At 37.8% G+C, this 22,011-nt stretch overlaps 1 protein-coding gene across 1 annotated transcript; it reads left to right on the plus strand.

Annotated features, from left to right (window-relative positions):
* Window positions 1–1,263: 1,263 nt before the first annotated feature.
* LOC143892612 (25.3 kDa vesicle transport protein SEC22-1-like) lies at window positions 1,264–20,934 on the plus strand. The gene is made up of 6 exons (XM_077397343.1): window positions 1,264–1,386; window positions 5,789–6,037; window positions 7,558–7,718; window positions 7,832–7,978; window positions 12,933–13,009; window positions 20,439–20,934. The coding sequence occupies exons 2-6, from the start codon at window positions 5,850–5,852 to the stop codon at window positions 20,520–20,522; spliced, it is 657 nt and encodes a 218-aa protein (XP_077253458.1). The 5' UTR covers window positions 1,264–1,386; window positions 5,789–5,849; the 3' UTR covers window positions 20,523–20,934.
* The last annotated feature ends 1,077 nt before the right edge of the window (window positions 20,935–22,011 follow it).

A 22,011-nucleotide genomic window follows, 5' to 3' on the forward strand; every position in this document is an offset into this window, starting at 1 on the left:
GAATGGGGTGATCAAGTCCCTCAAAATTGGCCAAGGGTACTGGAGTTTTGGAAGGGGGTTTTCAAGTCTTTGGAATTGGGGTTATCTAGTATAAAAAATGGGGTTACCAATTTCTGAATGGGCTTATCAAGTCCTTGAAAATTGGCCGAGGGTACTGAAGTTTTGGAAGGGGGTTTTCAAGTCTCTAGGATTTGGGTTATCAAGTATCAAAATGGGGTTACCAATTTCCGAATGGGCTTATCAAGTCCCTGAAAATTGGCCGAGGGCACTAGAGTTTTGGAAAGGGGTTTTCAAGTATTTGGGATTGGGGTTATCTAGTATCAAAATGGGGTTACCAATTTACGAATGGGCTTATCAAGTCCCTTAAAATTGCCCGAGGATACTGGAGTTTTGAAAGAGGGTTTTCAAGTCTCTGGAGTTGGGGTTATCCAGTATCAAAATGGGGTTACCAAATTCCGAATGGGCTTATCAAGTCCCTTATGAACACGTTTGTACTTCACGTTTTTTTCACTCGTTCATTTTCACATTTTTTTTCTTTCTACCGTACGATTCATCTTCCTCATCCTTCATTGAAAGGGAGAATGAGAAATGCAAAACCTTAAAGCAAATGAAAAACAAAACCTAGATATTGAGAGATAGATGGGAATGAATTCACGTTTCAAAATTTTGAGTTTTCTCACCTCTAATGGTGGCTAAATGATAGAGAAGATGACTGGTAAGGTAAAAAAACAAAGTTGAAAATGAAAAAGTAGAAAAAAAGAGGGAAATGAGAGAGAAGAGGGAAAAGTGGAAAAGCAAAACGTGTTGCTTAAGAAAATGACATTTTTGTCCAGCTTTTAATGACAAGACATCTTTTGTCCCTCTGATAATTTCTGAAAAGCATGGGTCCTGTTGATAATTCCACCTAATTTTTGTCCCCCACTGGTAATTGTCCCTAGATATTATTTTGATGATTGTCCCAAGATATTATTTTGATGAAGTCCAACTACATGAATGGGTGGTGCCATAAGATCAATACCAGCAAATCAACCTTTTAAGTCTAAAACGAAGTCATGTATGTTTAATCGAAACCGTCGATCTTCTAGACCATCAGGATCTGACCCACATTGACTTATTCTTGGTTAGACAAGTCTTGATGAATCTAGGGCCTAATATCATAAGATCAAGATGGAGTCAGATCAACGAACCAGATCACGTTCAGTTTTCAAATGTGGGGCCGCTTTTATATAAATTGTACAGCTTCTTTTATTTCCCATTTTCTTTCACAGAGAGAGAGAGAGAGAGAGAGAGAGAGAGAGTCTTCTGCTTCGCCTCGTAACTCCTCATCTTCTTCCATTTGCTCTCTATATTTTTTGCTCAACAGAGAATTTTTCCATCTTATATTAGGTATTAAAGGGAAATTTCCTTCAAATTGTCTTTCTTTTTTTGTCGTTTGTGATTTTTCTTTACGTTTGATCAGAATCTGTGTAGAATGCGATGGCCGATAATTTCTGTTATATTTCTTGTAATTGTTTTCGAGACAGTCTTGATCCGAAGCTTAATTTTTAAATTTTGTGGGAATTCAATTATTCCTTATGCGATTTCGTGAATTGATCGGTGTATATGTTTTCTAGGGCTTTTTTTTAGCAGAATATGTTATTCGCTGAAGGATAGGTTTCTTTGTAATGGTTTTCATTCTTGTTTTTTACCAGATAGGTTCGATTTGGAGGTTCATGTTTGTATTTTGTGGTGATCCATGATTTATTGTAGACTTTGTAAAATAGAACCTGAACCCCTTTGATTTTTCTTTATATCTAGGTTTCTGATTTTATATATATTTTTTTTTTGAGCTGTGTATGTTGACTATAAAGCATAGTTCTTTCTGTAGCATTTCTGATTTCTTGTGGATTTTTTCAGTGGAAATTGCCCAAGTCTTGATGTTCTTTACTTTCTTGTTCTTGTCTCCTTATTAGTTTCGTTTTCTTTTCTTCATGTCAGGGTTGATTAAAACCACATTCGTTTTCTTCTGGTCCTTTTACATGCATTTCTTAAACAGAGATTCTAACAGTCACATATGCACGCACATTCACTCTTTTTTGTCGGTTTATCGAACTATTTTATGGAAGGAGGATTTGAATGTTCAATTAAGGATCACATTTATAAGAGAAAGAATGAACATTGTTGTCACTGGAAAAATAATGGGCCCAAGCCTGGCCACCCATTGCCCTGATTCAAAATAACAGGAGCAGATTGGTGATCAAAGATGGATCACATCAATTGGTCCATCGAATCATGTACTGTCACCTATTTGTGTTTAAGTCTCATCCTTTGAACCTCAAGCCTTCTACTTGCCTTCTTACCATGTCCTTTGTTTTGCTCTTGTGGTTGCAGTGACTTCAATACAATCTTGCTTCTTTATTGGAGTGTGCATGTATTGACCCTTGTAGTTCCATCCACATCATGAAGCCTTGTGCTTCTCAAAAGAATGTGGGGTACATCCATTAGAAGGACATCACATCACATCACACTTCATCATTGAAATTGTTTTCATCCGAAAACTGAGTTAGTAATTAAAATATTAACATTCATTGTCTTCATCAGACGACCCTACAAAGTTGGCGGGGATGAGGATCTTGCTCAATTTTCAATTGGAGTTTTTTTGGCTACATACAACAAATTTTGTACTTTCCTTTTCTAATGTACTTCACTCGTGTGGAATATGTTCCCTTCCCAATTAATTTACATGCTCTTGTGCTGTCATTTCCCTCCTTGTAAGTAAACAATACATCCTCTACATCTAGAGTGATATTAGAATTATTTTCACTTCTTTCTTTCAACCCTCCTCTTCCCCAATATTTCAATAAGATTTATACACCTTTTCTGGGCACTTAAATGCCATTTGTCTGGCTTCCTCACATTTGAAGAGGTGTATTTTCTTCTTAGACAATGTGCCTTCTAAATCCTTGCTTTGATTAGCCTCAGTAATCTTCCATTGGGAAAGACACTTTTCGCAAACCTATCCCCATCGCTCCTCTAGTCTGCATTCCTTGAGGCAAATCATATCGGGTTTTCTCTTTTTGCAAAGAGTTTAAACAACAACCTCTTGATGTAACATAGCTTGCCACGGTGGATTCCCTCCAATTTGACAGTAAGGGCCATATAGTTCCTTTGCTCCTCTGGAAAAGAGAACCCTTACCCACTGATAGACAACACTATGTCCACCTTTAGTCCACATACGGTCGGTTAAGGCAGGTGTAAGGAAGTGACTCTTAAAAGAGGAGCACGATTACTAGTATATTTGTCTATTTGATTCCTTATGTCTTGTTGCCTTTAGTTCCTGTTTTCTTTGGGGTTGACTTCCTTGCCTTCGTCGTTCGGACTTATGACATGACGAGCACTATTGGCCCTCAGTGCTCCCTTGGCACATTAAGGTTTGTGCTTAGTGTGGTTGCTGGTTCTTTCTGTCCTTCCCCTTCGGGCTTGGTTTTGATGTGCTGCGACATGACGCGCTACGGCCGGCCCTCCACTTACTGCTTCGTACTAGTGGTTTAGCTGCCTTAGTTTCCCTTCCTTACTGTATTCCTTTCCTTATTAGCAGTCCGATTCTTGGTGTCTCCGGTTCCTTTTCGCTGTCTTTAGCAGCTATCCTTGCTTCGGCCTTAGGTCTGACTGCTGTGGTACTATAGACATATCTAGTTAGTCTTCTTCTTTCCTCGCCTCCGGCTTTCATCCTTCGTCCTCTTTACACTCAGTTGCGAGTCGTCCTTCTGCCTTTGGGCTGGCAGTCGTCTTCGCTTCCTCTCCCTTTGGCCGAGTGAGTTTTCGTATCGTACCAAGGTAGCTATAGGGGGAAACCAATGGCTGGATTGAATCCTTCCTTCCCGGTGAATTACCTTCCTTTGTAGCTTTCCTGACATGTGTAGCCAGCAAGTGTAGGAAGAAGGATGGAGCGAGCCGAGCCTTATGTGGAAAGAACAAGCCCTAAAATGTGGCAAACAACCTGCAAGAGTCTGGTTCCGACCGGCCGCAATTCTTTATTGTAATCCAGATTTGGTTGCTGCTGAGGCAGCTCCAGGTCAATACTGTGATTTTGAGGATTGGCCCTTTCCGCGGGATGGGGATCCAAATCGGGATCGGGATGAGCCTTCCCCACAGGAACATTCTATTCATGTAGTGGGACATTGAGATTGATGTCCAATCGAGGTACACGTCTTGAGCTAGAGGAACTTGCAGCACCTCCTCCGGGTGTAGTACATTGAGGAACTCAACAAAGTCCCCAATGGGGAAGCCTACCGCCCAACAATCCCAACCCCACTTTTCATCCTCTACATCTACTGTGATTTCAGATCTCTTTCTTTCAATCCTCCTCTTCTCCAATATTTCAAAAAGATTTATATTCCCTTTCTGGGCACTTATATGCCATTTGTCTGGCTTCCCCACATTTGAAGAGGAGTGTTTCCTTCTTAGATTGAGGGCCTGCTAAGTCCTTGCTGTGATTAGCCTCACTAGAAGTTTTGTGTTCAACCATTGGATGTGCCACTAGACGTGATTGGAACTTCTGAACAACAGCCTTATTTAAATTTTCCTTGATCTGTATTCTGTAGGGTTGTTGGTGTTCCTTTTCTATGAGCTACAATCAAATGTTTGGTATCTTGCCTTGGATTTGTAGTTTTAGAGTGTCCCTGTATGTGCTAGTATGGAATACTAAGTTGAAGGTCTTATTGGTGTAACCATTAATCAATTCATCCTTCTGTTCATAATTTCCTGCTACAAACTTCTCATGTAGCTTCATCTTCATCCCTCATGTTCCTGATTGCTTTCAGTTCATATCTCACAGTAACCTCTTATTGTTGGTTCCACCAAATTAGGGTGGGTCACTTCATTTGAATTTTATGAACTGCGACTTTTTTTACCTTTGCCATTTCCATCCAGTGTGAAAAACTACCCCAATTCTCAAGTATCTAGGATTAATCTTACAGTAGTAATATTGGACCTCAAGCTTTACTCTCCAATTTGTCCCATCACATGATCTACATTATTTGGATGCTCCTTTCAGTCTTCCCTATGTGGAAGGCGATCAAATCTTGTTTGCACAACCATGTACCCCAGTCAGACCTCGGGACATATCATCATGTTTTTTATCAACTCTTTCTTAATTCGGATTAGGATTGGGCTGCTCAACTCCTCCAATAACCTGTGCGTCATGTTGTTTTGAATATCTGATTGGATTGGGTTTAACAGTCTGCTGTCCTCCATTTTTAGGTTTAGGTTATGACTCTATCCAATTTGGGGCCTTCTCAACCCTGATCATATTGTTTTTTTCGTTAGTGTTGAGAATATGTATAGAGTTCGCATTGGTTGATGTGTTTGTTGTTCTCTAAACCAGTTCTTTACTTTTGCTTTTACCTTCAATCATTTTTTATGACGCTATTTTATTTGTATATGCTGTTATTGAATAAACTTGGTGGGGGTACCATCTAAATGTTTTGAAAAAAGTGGGCGTACTAGACTGACAGACATTTGGATCTCATTGTAGAGCTATAGATTTCTATATCTCTCGGACCACATTGGAAAGCTGTCTGATTTGTTTGCTATGCCAAGGACAATAATGCTGTCATAATTTAAAGTGGATTGTGACTATTACCATATCATCACATTTAAGCAATCTACATATTTATGTATACCAGATCTAAAGGCAGATATTTCAAGTGAGAATCTGATTTTCACTTGTCATACCAAGTACGGAATGGATGAATTATTTGGTTTATACTGAGCGTGCTAAACTGGTTGATTTCTTATCTGGATCCAGGTGGTGATTGGCAGCCATATTTTTGTTCATTCTTCTATAATTCCAAGGGTGCAGAGTAAAAATGGTGAAGCTGACAATGATAGCTCGGGTTACTGATGGTCTTCCATTAGCAGAAGGGCTGGATGATGGCCATGATGAGAAAGATGCTGAGTTCTACAAGCAGCAGGCTAAATCTTTGTTCAAGAATCTGTCAAAGGGGCACAATGAAGCTTCAAGAATGTCACTTGAAACTGGTCCTTATGTTTTCCAGTATCCTTTGGTTTGTTTTGTCTTCATTTTATCTAATGACATACTTTTCCGATTACATGTATGGCAAGGTTTTAAATTTCGGTTTCGGTTTCGGTTTTGGTTGGCACGGAAATGGAAACATTTCGGTTTCGGGGGAAATTTTGGTGAAAGTCTTGTGAAATCACGGAAATGTAAGGAAACATATTTGCAAATGGTGAATTTTTTTTAATCTTTTAAAAAAGCATATGCAAATGATGAAATTTTAATATGAAACTTTGGAAAATGCTAGAAAGCACAAATAAATATTTAAATGAAGAAACAATCTCATAAGCAAGAAAATAATCCATAATGGCTTAATCACATCAAACACTTAGTGACGTGTTTTGCACATGTTTGTAACAGTAAAGTCAATAATGAAAAACAATGAAATGTGTAAGTATAATAACCAGTCTCCCCTCTAAGGTCCCCAACTCTGTCAATACGACATAGTTATGAGGTATTATTGGTCCTATGCCGATCTAACATCTCATGCATAAGATACGGTTACTTTATTGTGCAGTTCAATGATGTTGACTACCAAATATCATTCTCTACAGTATTGAAATGAAATGAAATGTGAATAATAACATCTTTCTAGTTTTTTTAGTAAAGGGAGGTGCTCTCAGCCCAGAGAATCTTGCTTATTCCGGTGTTTCCCTTACAACATAGTGCTTGTGGAAAGAGTAGTTGAAGAATCCGTGGAGAGAGAGAGAGAGAGAGAGAGAGAGAGAGAGAGAGAGAGAGAAGTTCCGACCATTTCGGTTAAATTTCAGGAATTTCGGTCAAAATTCCGGGGAAATAAAGACGTAAAAGGAAATCGTGCAGATTTCGTTTCGGTGGGGATGGAAATGGAAACATTTCGGTCGTTTCAGGAATTTCGGGGAAATTTAAAGCCATGATGTATGGAGGGGGTTAGACATCTGTATCTTAATTGGTCCTATCCAATTAATCTGAATCTGTGTATACAGTTTGAGCGCACCACTTTAGAGAACTGTACCTCCTCAGAACTATAGAAAATAGACTTATTTTTATGGGCTGTCCCTAGATCATGTTTCCCATGAGTAGATTCTGAAATAATTAAAACATAACATTGTCCAATATTTAGTGGAAGTTTTTGTTACCACATTACCAGCTGGGTTAATCTATTTTGAATTTGCTCCGCCAAATAATAGAACACTACCAGGTGACCACCAGAAAATATAATTTTGGCAAGCCTAAATATAGACATCTGTTAAGAAACATTCTCTCTCTCTCTCTCTCTCTCTCTGTTTTTTTTTTTTTTAAATGGTAAGAAACATTTTCTCTTGGACTAGATGGTAGCACAAGCCATGTGGGGAACAATGACATGGATGATTCTATCTTCTTTGCTTATTCTTCTAACATCATTTTTTATTACTTTATTTCATTATTATATAGCAAGTGTTTAGTTATACCATTTAGCCTTTTTCTTGCAGTCCATTTATTTCAGATTTAATTGTTGCCTCAACAACCCAACTTGGCAGCTATATTATTGAAGGCCGTGTGTGCTATTTAACTATGTGTGATCGCTCTTATCCAAAGAAACTTGCTTTTCAATATCTAGAAGACCTCAAAAATGAATTTGAGAGAGTTAACGGAAGTCAAATTGAAACTGCTGCCAGGCCGTATGCTTTTATCAAATTCGGTATGTCTTGCATACCTACTCTTCTAACCCACATTTTATATTGATATTATTGTAGTGTTGGTTTTCATGTTTCTTATCATTTTACTTTGCTGTTTATTTTTCCTGCATAAAAGATACATTCATACAGAAGACCAAGAAATTGTACTTGGACACCCGTACTCAAAGGAACCTTGCAAAGTTGAATGATGAACTTTATGAAGTTCATCAAATAATGACTCGCAATGTACAAGAAGTTCTTGGTGTGGGCGAAAAACTGGATCGTAAGTTCTCCTTGATCCTTATCTTTTCCTTTATGTAGTCGATGAATTATTTTGCGAATAAAATTGCTGAATTTATATGGATGTGGACCATTGTGCTAGTGTTGGATGCTGATACAAGGAATCAGATATCGGAACTTTGGATTGCAAGAGTGGAATTAACTAAATATTGTTGATAGACATCAATTAATTTTGATCTAATTACTAACACTACGGCTAGGTTCTCTTTGCAACATCGTTGTGTTGGAAACGATATGATTCCCATGCAAACAGATGCCCTCTTGTCACAATGCTCCTATCTTTTTAGACCATAAGCAGGTCGTATTTTTATGTCGTGTATTTTAAAATGGCACCGATAATCTTTTAATAATGATGGTGTATCATGGTAACGTTCCTCTAGTACTTTGTATTTGTTGCTATTTTTATTTTTTGTTTTTGGGTGTTCTTCAAGCAATTCATTGTGCCTACAGCATAATGAATTGCTAGTGAGTTTGTTGGTAGTGTGCAACTTGCTGAAATTTGACCATGTTAGGCCTGCTATGGTATGGAGAATTATTTTTTTAATTTGCTGCCCCTAGGGCTTAATGGTAATTGATTGTGCCTACAGCAGTTCAATCATGCAACATCTTCTCAAAAATTTCCTACTTAATAAAATACCAAGTGTGGTTTCTCAGATTTGAATTAAGGACTTTTTTTTATATTAGGATAAACTTAATTGGATTTTTTTTTGTTAGACAAGCCTACTGAGACTTTTGGGGACCTCAAGTTTTGTGTCTAAGGGAAACATGCTGACATTCTTGAAAAGGGTAAAAATTGTTGAGGCTAGAATTCATAATTTCCAATGGAGTAATGTGGATGCAGTTTGGCTGAGTCTGAGTTTTTATATGATGGAGGGCCTTATGAACACGTAGAGGTGGTACGAAAAAGGTACCCCTCTTGATGTTTGTTCCAACAGCAGCTCCTCAAAAAGTGAGCTGCTGTTGGATCAAATATCAACGATGGGATGTTGAGTGCGTGTTCATAAGGCCCTTCATCATATAATTTCTCAGCCGAGTCTAATTAGGTTTTTGTCTCGTGACTTGGCTACTTTTTGGTCGAAAAAAACTAATAGTGTGTGATCTTATTCCGTTTTTAGGAAACTGTTAATGTTTGGGAGAATATTTCTGTGGGGATTTTCTCTATTTTGTGGGCTTTTAAGTGGGGTTCAGATTTAGTACGATGTCACTGCTAATCGTAATAATCTAATGCGATGCGGTTTCATACAAATGAAAATTAATTATTTATCATAGAGAAAAGTAAAAGCCCGCATATATACTAATTTGCTAAAAGGCCCGTTTTAGACATTTTGGCATCAATAACATAAAAGGTTCATTTGAGAACATAGGAGACAAGATAAAGGTATGCACAATGCCCAAACACTATGCATGCAAAAGTTAAAAAGAACGTTGTATGATTAATTTATGATGGGCCCCATGTGTTACTTGCTTGATAATTTCAAATTGTTCTCCACTTGGACTCAACATACATAGCTTACCTAAAATGATTATAAGTTTGTAACTATTCATCTATTGGGTCACTATCATGGATGATCTATGACCTGAAAATTACAGCCATTGATGGACTAAAATACATTGAAAATTCTTTTTTAGTCTTAATAAAAAAGCATGGTAGTTTAGATTGTATAGGGCATTTACATATTTTATATTAATATAAAATATATCAGTAATCAAAAGCATGGTAGTTTAGATTGTACAGGGCATTTACATATTTTATATTAATATAAAATATATCAGTAATCAATCTTAATAAAAAAAGCATAGTAGTTTAGATTGTACAGGGCATTTACATATTTTATATTGATATAAAATATATCAGTAATCAGTCCAATTAGTCATCGAGCATAGTTGAAACCAAGGTTTTAAATCTCGGTTTCGGTTTCGGTCATCACCGAAACCGAAATGTTTCGGTTTCGGTACGAAATTTCGGTGAAATTTCGGGTGAAATTTTTTACTTAACCGAAATGTTTCACCGAAATTTCCGAAATTTCCGAAGAAACGAAACGTTTCGGCCGAAATTTCCGAAACGTTTCGGCGAAATTTGGTACTTTTCCGACTCACTGTGAATTTCGTTTCGTTTTCCACCGAAACCGAAATATTTCGGCCGAAACGAAACGTTTCGGCCGAAATTTAAAACCATGGTTGAAACTAGGTGTCACTGCAAAATTCTCGGATGGGATATTTTAAATGGAATCAATTTTGTAAAAAAATGCATGTGTAAATCATGAATATTGATTTCTAATGATTTTAAAAGGAAAAAAATGGTTATGTAGCTTCCTCAAAAATTTCATCAACTTTTCCAGCTATAGTGTTTGTTGACCACCTTCTCTTCATAGAAACAAATGGTCTTTGTTTTGTATTTACATAAGTTTAATGTTTTTTTTTTTTTTTTTCAAATGGTACATTAGTTCAATGTTATGTCCTATCTATAATCTATGTAATATATGTCTTAAAACTGTATGCTATATAGATGTCTAATATACCTTGTTTATTATAAGAAAATGAACACAAACATGTTGTATGATGCCCAAACCTCACCCATGTTTTTAAATGATGAAATACCGTCCCTTCATCTAATACAACGACAAACGTGCTCTAGTAGACTTTGTTGTTTAATAAACATCAGAAAGTCTGATACTAAATCTTTGGGACCAGATGCTATCTATGTTCATGCAATTTGCCAGTTGAACTTTTTTTTTTTTTTTTCATTTTATTTTACTAGTTGAATTTTATTAGAGATGTAAAAAGTAAAATATCTATATTTACTATGGGAATATGAAAGTAATTGGCAAAATAGAACTGGCTCTTAGTTTTTCTTCTTGATTTTTGTTTGGTATTCATCTTATTTTGTTTGTTCTTTTGATTTTTTTTATCACAAACATAATGCCTTAATCTCATAGTAAGAACAAAAAAATATAAGATATTCACCTCGGTCTTCTGACTCTTCCTGTCTAATAAATCATTGCCATTGAGAAAAAAAGGCATGACGATCTCATGGAATTTGAATTTCTATTTGTCAACCAAAACCATACATCTAGTGCTGATATCCAAGCATTACACTATCTGACATGGGAACTTGAGACTCAAGCATAGACTATGGTATTGACATTTTATATGGATACATTGGTTTGTGGTGTCAAGTCTATATTTGTACTTGTTTTCATTTAGTTGTTCTTACACTAGTTTTGGGCTAATGATGTTGGCCTCATATGTGCATGACTCATTGGAGGATGTTGGGCTCAAGCTATCTGTCTTCTGTCTCATTGTTTTTGGTACTCTTATTTGTTTGTCTTTTGACTGTGTAACCAAAAGTAACCAGGAAGCACATGTTTAGAGCAAGGTTAGGAAAACCTTAAACTTCTTTCTCAAAAAAAAAAAAAAAAAAAAGAAAAGAAAAAGAAAAAGGAAAAAAGGTTAGAAAACCCAAAACTTGTTTTGGCCTGAATACAAGGTTGAAAAACCTCTCCAAGTGTAGATTTCCAAGCACTACTCTTGCTGATGTGAGAATTGGTGACTTGAGGCACTATACTAGCTGAGATGAGAACTGGCGTAAACGTAGACTACGCTATGTATTCTCATTTTATGTAAGTACATCAATTATCGGTGTCAAGTCTATATGTCTAGTTTTTTTTATTATTACATTAGAAAAGCCCTATAATGTCCATGAGTCATTAGAGGATGTTAGCTCAAGCTGGGCATCTTGGTTATTTCATTGTGTTGTTGGTACTCTATGAGTGCATCTTCTGATTGTCACCAAAGGAAACCAAGGAAGCACACATTTAGAACAATTTTAAAAACTCAAAACTCTATCGGTGCCTGATTCAAGTTGACTCGAAACTTGGTCAAGGATTTGATTAAGTCAAGCAAGCTTTTCAAGTTTTTTACAAGAAATTGTTAAAGAAATCCAAAGATGATGATTAATATTAGAAACTAAGGGTGACACCATTTGGACTTTTCGGGCCCAATCCAAATAATGGATTCAAATGAAGCTGAGGTCAGAGCATTATTACAGGGGATAAGGATTTTTAAAGAGCCCCGACCTTAGTAGATTTATAGTTGAGGGGTACTCTCACAATGTTAGGAGGTGGACAAGCAGGAGTCAACCGCCTCCATGGAGATTCACACAAATGTTTGATGAGATCTTCAATGGAGTGGAGGGTGCTTCAGTGTCGTTTCGGCATGGTCGGAGATTGGCTAACTCTGATGCTGACCGCTTAGCTAAGGCAGGAGTGGAAAGAGATAGCCTAACCGTCTTTGATATCTTACCCCCTTGACTATTGTTCTATTATTTTCCTTGCGCTTCCTTCTTTTTTTGTTCTTTTGTTTTACTACGTTTTCCTCCTTGTATTTGACCATCTCGGCCACCGTTGCCTTTAATAAAATGATTCACCATTAAGAACAAAAAAATATTATAAACTAGTGTATGGTGTATGTAGTATGTGAGAGAAGGTTTGTAAGTTTGGCATACCGATGTTTATGTTGATTGATGGGTATTCGATTATGTCAAGACATGAATGCCCTTCAGAAAATTTTGTCAGTGTGAATTGAGAGAGTGAAGCCTAGGTAGCATCTAGATTCTGCGTTATGGATGATAAATAGTCTGATTCCTAGTACCATATCTGAGATACTGAAATATTATTCCAATATCTTATTATAATACCACTTATCACATCTTTCTAGATTTACAAAAGACCTACCAGAAACATTAGGATATAAATTTCATATTTATTCTTTTCCAAGGAAAGCCCATTATGTTTCAAAGAGTATACTCTCTGGCCTCTGTTTTGTTGATTATAGAAAATTGGAAGTTTGTCTTAATCTGCATCTGGTAAATGTTTGTCCTTCATGTAGATTTATCTTATGTTCATTTGTAAAATCTCTCCATGTTTTCAATTTTGTAGAGGTCAGTCAACTGTCAAGCCGGTTAACATCCGAGTCTCGCATATATGCTGATAAAGCAAAAGATCTAAATCGGCAGGTCAGCCTTGTTTTATGTGCTTTGTCACATGCATCTTATGTTTGTTATTGTTTAAATATAATTTTTTTGTAATTTCTGTTATCGAACATGGTGCTTTTGTTGGTGTTATGGGGTTTGCCTAATTTAGTGCTTATCCAAATGTATACGAAAGATGGTTTATTACAGTTCTGTAATCAAGTTCAAGATTAAATTCCTGTTTTGATATATCAATTATCCAAACCATCTTAGCGTGCCTTGAATCTTTTATTGATGCCCTGTTGAGTAATCTGGGGATGCCTGCACTATCTGTATACTAGTACTTTTGTTTTTATCCTAAATGGTGCTTTTAGAATGTGACAGTCAGAATATGTATGTGGTCCAGGCAAATGTTTTTTTGCTTCTGCAACATAAAATGCTACTGTCATATACTGGACTTGTCGAAAAACATCTATAGGTAGCAAAAGGAGCTTAAAATTTATCAGAGAAGGTTCCAAGATGCTAGAAGATCGAGTTTAAAGATTGCCGTACTCGTTTGGCATGAAGATGAAGTTGTTTTTTTAAGATCGAGTTGAATGCAATGTTGAAATATGCGGACTGGCACACATCTTAATTTTAAGTAGCATTTAGGTGTTTTTTAGGACCTTTAAATTATAGTAGGGATACCTAGTTTTTTTCCCTTCTAGTGTATCACGAAAATCTTAATTGATAAGGGTAATTAAGTCATTTGCAATTAATCACTTACGTTTAAGTGACTGCAAGGGCCCACCCTTGCAACTTAAAAAATGTATGTTGGTCCACTAGTGGTAGGAGATGCCCCATTTGGGGAGTTCGAGTTATGTTAGGAAATTTAATTTGTTTTGAGTTGGTTTTTGGTCTCTATTAGGATTATTGGATTAAATCTTGGAGTCCAAGTTTTTTTTTCTATAAATGTAAGGCCACTGACCACTTTTGAGAACACATTAGAGAAAGAAGATTTTTTCTCCCAATCTTGATTAAATAGCTATGAGAAAACCCCGAAGGGTATGCTCTCTCCATCCCTCTCTTTTGCTTTTCTTTTCTTTTTTCTCCTTGCTGCAAACCCAATCCTAGGGCTAAAGTGGCCGCAAGCCTTTCACAAGCTCTCTCCTATATCATAGCAGCACAACCCCTTCTCCCTTATCTTTAGCCACACACCCTATTTTCCCTAAACTTTAGTTGCACACCCCATTTCCCCCGCACTTTAGCCGTACACCGTTGTTTCTCCTATCCTTGCCGCACATCCCCCTTCTCCTAAATATCCATCTCCGTTCTTTGGCACTAACTAAAGCTCTCGCAAACTCCGTCGGGCGAGCCTTCTTTTCCTGGCATGTTTAATAAGGTCATCGCCACCTTTATCCTCGTGTAACACGTATGGACTAAGTATCTTCGAAACCAGCTTTGTATGATAATAGTGGCTCTGGTTCGTTATTCTAAATTCGTATTCTCTATGAAAGGCATAACTACTAATTCTTCTAGTACGGAGTTGGTGACATGTGTGATACGGAGTAGTTGACATGCCTAGTAAATCTAAACGTGATGCAAAGGAGGATTAATAATTGAATCGGAGGCCTTTGAGTGATACTGGTCGATTGGAGTCATGAATTGTTCATCTCCCTTTTTCTCTGAGTATAGGAACTAGATGCTTTACTGGCGTCTGTACTTGATTGGATTTGACAAGTTTCGAATAATACGAAACCTCATGGAAAGTAACACTCATGGAAACATATCATTTTTGTCCAAGGCAATAACTCTTGTACCCTTTTGATTATTGGAATATCCTAAGAATACACATTCAGCCGTTTGGGCCTCTAATTTCTCTTTTCCTTGGCCCATGATGTGCACAAAGCAAATGCATCCAAAAACCTTATGGGTAATGATAACTCTAGGAGCATATGGGGTTTAAGATCTCCGTGGGAGATGTTTCATGAAGAATATGGGAAGACAGACAATGTATGAGATAAGAAGCAATCAACACTGCTTCTTCCCAATTGATTTTGGGCATTCATCCCAAGAAGCAAGACATTAGTGACTTTCAGAAGTTGATGATATTTCCTTTGCCCTACTCAATTTCACTATGTAGTATATGGATTAGGGACACGAACTTTGATACTCAATACCATTAGAGTGTGGGAGTGTACTCACTTCCATTATCTGATCTAAGAATTTTGATATTTGTTTCAATTTTATTTTGGATCACCAAATAGAATTTCTTAAAGATTTGAAACTTCATCTCTGGAGTTATAGCATATATCTAGAATGAATGATATGAAATGGAACCAAACTTTTATTATCGCTAGAAGAAAAAGTGGTTCTACAATATTTTGACAATATTATTAAAAAAATAATATTTTGACAATTGACACGTCTCACATGGTAGATCCGTTACATTCTTTGAGTTCAAGAAATGAGAGAACAAACTATACAAACTAGAGAAGGAAAAATGACCAAGGCATGAATGCCACAACATCACCCAATCTTTGTTAGGTACCTAACCAGTACACCAAAAGCCCCATGAATGATTGAACACATTAGGTGATGCCCTTTAAGTGTGTCCCACACCAGGATGGGCCCTACTTACTCCCATAGCTAGATAGTCCCCCACATAAAACCGTAACATCCCACCATGCTTCGGCATCCCGCCATCCTCGGCGGCCCACTCTGTGACGGCTTTTACTCTGGCCTTTTTTTCCAGGTAGCCCCTTCCACAAGTTGCCCCTTTCAAAGCTGCCCACTATATGGTAACTTCAATCTGACGGCTTTAACATTGGCTTTTTTTTTTGCAGGTATTCTTTTCGAGGTAGTCCTCTCAACAGGTCTCCCCTTTCGTAACTCGAACACGTGATGTGGTGGCTGGTACCAAATTGTTAGTACCTAACCAATATGCCAAAAGCCCCAAGACTACTGGAACCCGTTAGGCTAAGCCCTTTAAATGTGTCCCATATCAAGATGTTAGTTAACTAACCAATATGCTGAAAGCCCCATGACTAATGGAACGCGTTAGGCTAGGCCCTTTAAACATGTCCCATCCCTGGCTAGGTCCCACCTAGTCCCATAGAAGTGCTAGAACTAATGGATTAAGTTATGCTAGGCCCTTTAAACTGGGTCCCCACCGTTAGAAGCAAGAATCTTCCTCATGGGTGTCGCTTCCAAGTTAGAACTGCGATTCAACGCTCCTTAGGAAGGGAACCGCTCCCATGGCACTCGCAACCTATTTCTATTACTCCATCAGTCTTACCATCACCAACTAACTTATTAGTATAGATTGTGAGGATGCCCTAAACGCACGCTTTTCTTAGTATGTCGCATCAAACTCCTACAACTCTTTAAAGTACTTCATCAGAGCAAGCACAAAGGTGTCTTCAGAAGGCATGGGGAAAGAGGGCATGTAAATGAAGATGGTTAGAAATTACTACTTTTTTTATGTACTTCAATTTTGAAAGATATATATGAAGATGCTTAGAAATTACTATTTTTTGATGTACTTAATTTGAAATTTGACAGAAAATTTTCATTGATACTGTGACATTGGGGACCAGAAGTCCCAACCAGTATTACAAAGCATCAATAAAGCATGGCTAGAAACATACTTCTAAGCCATGAAGAAAAGCAAATATAAAAGATCAAGATAATGTCATACATCATCAAACCAACTCCACCTCCCCTTCTTTGCTAACAGCTCACTACCAAAAATTCTAACAACAACCCAAACATTCCTTCACAAAAGAACTAAGGCTCCCACTTAAACAGCAGCTAGAAAGCTTTCTAGAAAAAAACCTCGCTAGGCGAAAGACCGAGGTCTCTCAAGCCTATAGGGGACTCAATCATTCATCCCACCTAGAAAGCACTAAGATCCACCTTCTGAACCAATGAGACAGCAAAACATAAAAACGAGCCATCATAGAAAACTTCAGACCTCCATCACAGCCCATCAGAAGAAAACAAGCCGCCAGGCAAAAGTGCCTCCGCAAGTGAAAGACCGGAGTCTCTCAAGCCAACAATGGACTAAAACGATTGGTTTCACTTGGGGAACTTTAAAGCACGTCTTCCGGACAACTTACAGATAATATCAAACCTTCTAAATAAAACTAAATCCATCCCCCCAACTACAAAAATAAACCGCTAAATTCTATCGCATTGAAACTTCACAAAAAGCCAGCAAACCTTCTAAAAACTCCCTCTCTATTCCAGAGGTACTCCTTCACCTCAGAAAACCAGTAGTCCGAACCTTCCTATCCCAAAAACCATCAAGAAACTCTTCAAGATCCCATCGAGGATTCTTCACCAAAAGACAGAATGGCCAGAAAACAGCAAAAGAAAGCACAAAAGACCAAATACTCACATGGCCTCCCAATCTTAGACTCTTCTAGAACCTCACGCTTCCCCCCCCCCTTTCGTGCTTCTAAGCCACCACTCTTACAACTGCCACCGATCATCTTCCCCGATTTCAAGTTACAACACAGAGGAAACGTCACAATGTTTAAATCTTTGGTAAGATGGCTAACAAATGATAACTTTGACGAAAAACAAGGAACGTGAAGGACCATAGGTAAGGCCAAGGAAGAAGAAACTTTGGGCTTCCCTTTCAGACACAAAAATAACATATCCATTTGCAATTTCCACATTGTCACTCTTAGGGTATGAATGGAACGAAAGGAAACCATCTATCTTACTAGTAATGTAATCTGATGGTGTCTTTAGCGATGCAAAATGTTCTCAAAGTGTGCCGATGATGCAAAATGGAAACCATCTATCTTACATGGATGGAGATCTCGCCCTCTGTAGATAATGTTTGAGCACTACGACTCCTCGAACCTCTTTTGTGAATGAGATTGAAGATCCCACCACATATCTTTGGCGTCTCTTTTTGCCACGATGAGAACATTTCAGTTTGTCTCTCTTAGATGCTGTGACACCACCTCTATTTACTTTCCCTATTAGGGTTGCCATCTTGTCTCAAATTAGATACCAGAGCAGATGGCTCGGGCTGACATGCTTCTACTTCGAGGGTCTTTGCATTGGCTCTCTTGCTTGCTTCCCCACTGATGCAATTATACAGTCTCAAGTAGTGCTAAAAAATCCATTCCTGAGACTTCAACCCTCTGAAAGCTCACAATCAGACATTCCTATTAGGAACTCAAATATTTTCCTTTGTTATTTCTTAACCTATCTTCAAAAATTGGAGCAATTGATTGGTAAGGATCCCACTCATTTTCTCCGAGCATTCCATAATATTCCTCAACAAACAACTCCCCATCAACAAGATTTGCTATTTCCTGATTTAACTGATACAAACTAGCAATATCACACTTATGTGTATACATCTTCTCTATTTTGTCTCATTCATCTTTGGCAGTGTGGACAGGTCCCCTATTGATTCTTGGATGCATGGAATGTAGCAGACACGACATGACCATATGGCTCTCTATTTCTTCCATTAATGTATCCCAATTTTGACCAGATGCCAATAAACATCTTGGATGATTGGGACCATTCCAAATAATTCGATCCATCCAGTTTAACTGTCGTGATTTGATTTTGGACTCCAGCATGGTCCATCCGACTCCTTCCCTGAGTTGGATGTGGACTTGAGATGATCAATTTGAATTGCCCTATGGTGCACAGTCAGACATTTTCCAAAAATAACCCCCACTGCAGCCAAGAAGTACGTAAAACATTTATGTACCTTCAACAGAAGATACACATCTGACCTGAATCAAACCACTCTCATTCTTTTTAACTCCAAAAAAAGGGAAGGAAACTGAAGTGCCTTCAAAACTTGTGTTCTATGCGTAGATCTAATAAAAAAACGTCTAGATCTGGCTCCTAAATTTTTGGAAAATTGAAAACTGAAAAACTCCACATGTGCTCCACAAAATTGTTCAAAAAATCGATTAAAAATATCCACAAATACCTTGATTGTGATATCCATCAAACCATTGGAGCCTTGCCCAAATTGGGTGATGATGTCAGCTTTACGGCTTAAGAAAAGGTAGATCTTCTCTTCATCAAAGCTCCAAGAGCCGTTTGACCCTCTGAGTCTTCGTTAGGTGTAGAAAAAGGTAAGATGGATGAATCCTTAAAATGGTGAAATGCCGGACTTAAGTTACATGATAAAACTGAAAATAAACCATAAAATCAACTATCTTTCAGCAAATGGTCTGTTCGCAACCAGGAGTGGATCATTTGGCGGCTGACCCTTTATTTGGTGTTTTTGGGCTTCTGGAACGATAGCAATAAAAGATTTTTTGGAGATTGATTCCATGATTGTTAGATTAATCATTTGATTTTAGCTCCCAATAGTTAAATGGTTACAGTTGGGGACATCCTCCCTAATTAAAAAAATGATTTCTTTGCCTTGTTCCCAGCTGGAGAAAGTTGCGGCTAAATTACCTGAAGTTTGTTGGAACTTTTTACTAGTTTGGGCTTGGCCAGGATTGACGGAGTAATTATATATATGGAGACCAAATCATTCGAAGTCTTTTCCAGTCCAATTGGTGAGAAGGGATCTAATGAAGTGGAAGAAGCCATGGCAATAGTGACTGGCTTCAGATACTGTAGGGGGACTATTAGAGTCATCATGGGCCAAGGGTGATTCATCTAAACTTATCGTTTGGAAAATCTAATTTAAGGCCGGGGCTAGTAGTCTGTAGGAACCATCATTTTGGAGATTGTTGATCTTTGTATTATCTGTAGTCCCATCTTTCAGCATGTCGTCCATAGTGTTGATCAGGTGGTCGGTGCACTTGCTAGATGGGAATGGTGTCGAGAAGTTCATGCTCTTAGTGGGGTATGATTTGTTTCTTTACTATCATCCTCTTTTGGGATTCACATAGTTGCCGCCATTGTGTTTTTTTTTTTTGTTTTTTTTTTCTGTTGGTTTTTGGCTTTATTATTTATCTAATTCTTCTGTCCATTTTGTTGTTGTTTCTTTAGGGTCAGTTTAACCCTTTGTTCTTCTTTACTTAGTAAAGTCTCAGCTTTCGTTCGAAAGAAGAATGAATTGAATCTTCTGACATACCGTTACTATTGGAAAATGGTATTTGTGACTAAGGTTTGAAATTTCGGTTTCGGTTTCGGCCTCAGCCGAAAATGAAATTTCGGTAGCAATTTCAGTTTCGGTGGAAATTTTAGTGTAAATCTTATAATTTCGGACGGAATTTTTAAATTTTGGTTTCGGTTTTAAATTTAAGTCCCTGCCGAAATCCGAAATTTCGGTCTGAAATTTAAAACCATGTTTGTGACTTTCTGTTGACTTTTGTTTCTTTTTTCGAATGGTATTTTGCGACTTTCTGTTTGCATCGTTCCGCTGTTCCTCAATCTGCAATTTACAATAGTCTCTCACAGGTTTGTGAAATCTTATGTCCAAAATAAGAATATATGATGTTATTTTAACATTGAAGCCTCTTATTTGGTCATATGGCTCTGGTTGCAGGCGTTGATTCGGAAGTGGGCTCCAGTCGCCATTGTGATTGGAGTTGTCCTCCTCCTCTTTTGGGTCAGAAAGAAGATATGGTGATGTCCCTCAAGACACTTTCATCTTTGTCTCTGTTGTTCCTGGCCTCTTTCCATTCCTGATTATCAGTAGAGCTTCTTCAGCTATTTGGATTTGGGCCAGACGCTCAAAACTGGTACTGTGGCACTGCATCCGCAACAGCCATGACAATGATGTACCCAAGTGGTACAACTTATAGAATGAACTATAGAATTCTCTAGATTTGGGCTACTCTTTTGAATGTAGAGAAAACTACACATCTGAAGGTATGGCTTTACTTCCGAGGTTTGGGTTTTGAGACATTATCACTCAGCTCTCCGTCTTGAGAATTGAGCAGTGGCAACATAATTGGACTGTGTCTACTCGGCCATAAATGTATTTAGATGAGGATTGTTTTACCGATCATTATAATCAAAGACAATGACTTTTGAAGAGATTTCTCAAGGCGTTAAATCTCAACCTTCATAATTCCCAAGTCATTAAACCTCAACCTTAATAGTTTTTAATGACAAATGGAGAATTGCATTGGCAAAAATCTCTAACTCAAGAGTGCTAGTGTAACTAACAAGCGCACATCTCAATATGGGAGAGGTTGAGTGTCAATATCGTTAACACCCATCAAATATCCAAACATGATGTGTTCAACTGCTCCACACTCAAGTTGTCACCATCTCTTTCATGTTGCATTGCTTCTACTTTTTCCAGCTTCAAATCTTTGCTTCAGGCCTAATAGAATTTATATTATGACCTTTTATATTGGCAGCGGATATCCGCATTACCATGTTTTGATGATGGCTCTCACCTTTGTCGTACACTTTTCTCATTGTAGTATGTTGATAGCATTTAGATTCTTCTAACTGGTAACGGCTGTTACAAGAATCAGAATGCTATCAGCATACAATGGAATACGTGCAAGACAGAGTAAGTAGTGCCATTATCAAAATATGTCAGTGCCCATATCAGTCCCTTTATATTTCTATGGTTGCCGGTGTATAAAGCAACATATGAGCACCAGTGGATGGTTGAGATGAAATGAAACTATACACACCCAAGTGGGTCCCACAATGGACGAGCCCATCTCGCATTGATCTAACAATCCTAGCCGCCTAATTAATTAGTTCCAGATTATTTGTTAGAGTGATCTTCAGAAGTCAGCTCAGATAGTCTGCATCCATCGACTATATTTTAATGCATGGGGCCCATCTAAATCGAGTTGCATGGACCCCAGTCGCTTCATGTGGAATGCTATCGAACGTAAGAATGCTTAGCACAGTTAAGGTTGGTAATTGACCCAGATGGCCCGATGGATCCAAAGGACCCGATACTTAAATGGTCAGGGCTTAGGCACAACAATTGAATCCATCTGCCACTATTGAAATCCATATTATAAAGACTGAAATCTTGTCTGATCAGTCTCGGACATAGTCATTAGAATCCAAGTTAAATCATAAAAGACAAGATGAGTTTGCCCCATCCTCAAAACTTATTAGTACAGATATCAATAGAAAGTCCT

Source organism: Tasmannia lanceolata, unplaced genomic scaffold (assembly GCF_043159265.1).
Source record: "Tasmannia lanceolata isolate RefF3 unplaced genomic scaffold, GAP_Taslan_0.1 ptg000015l, whole genome shotgun sequence".
Lineage (NCBI taxonomy): Eukaryota > Viridiplantae > Streptophyta > Magnoliopsida > Canellales > Winteraceae > Tasmannia > Tasmannia lanceolata.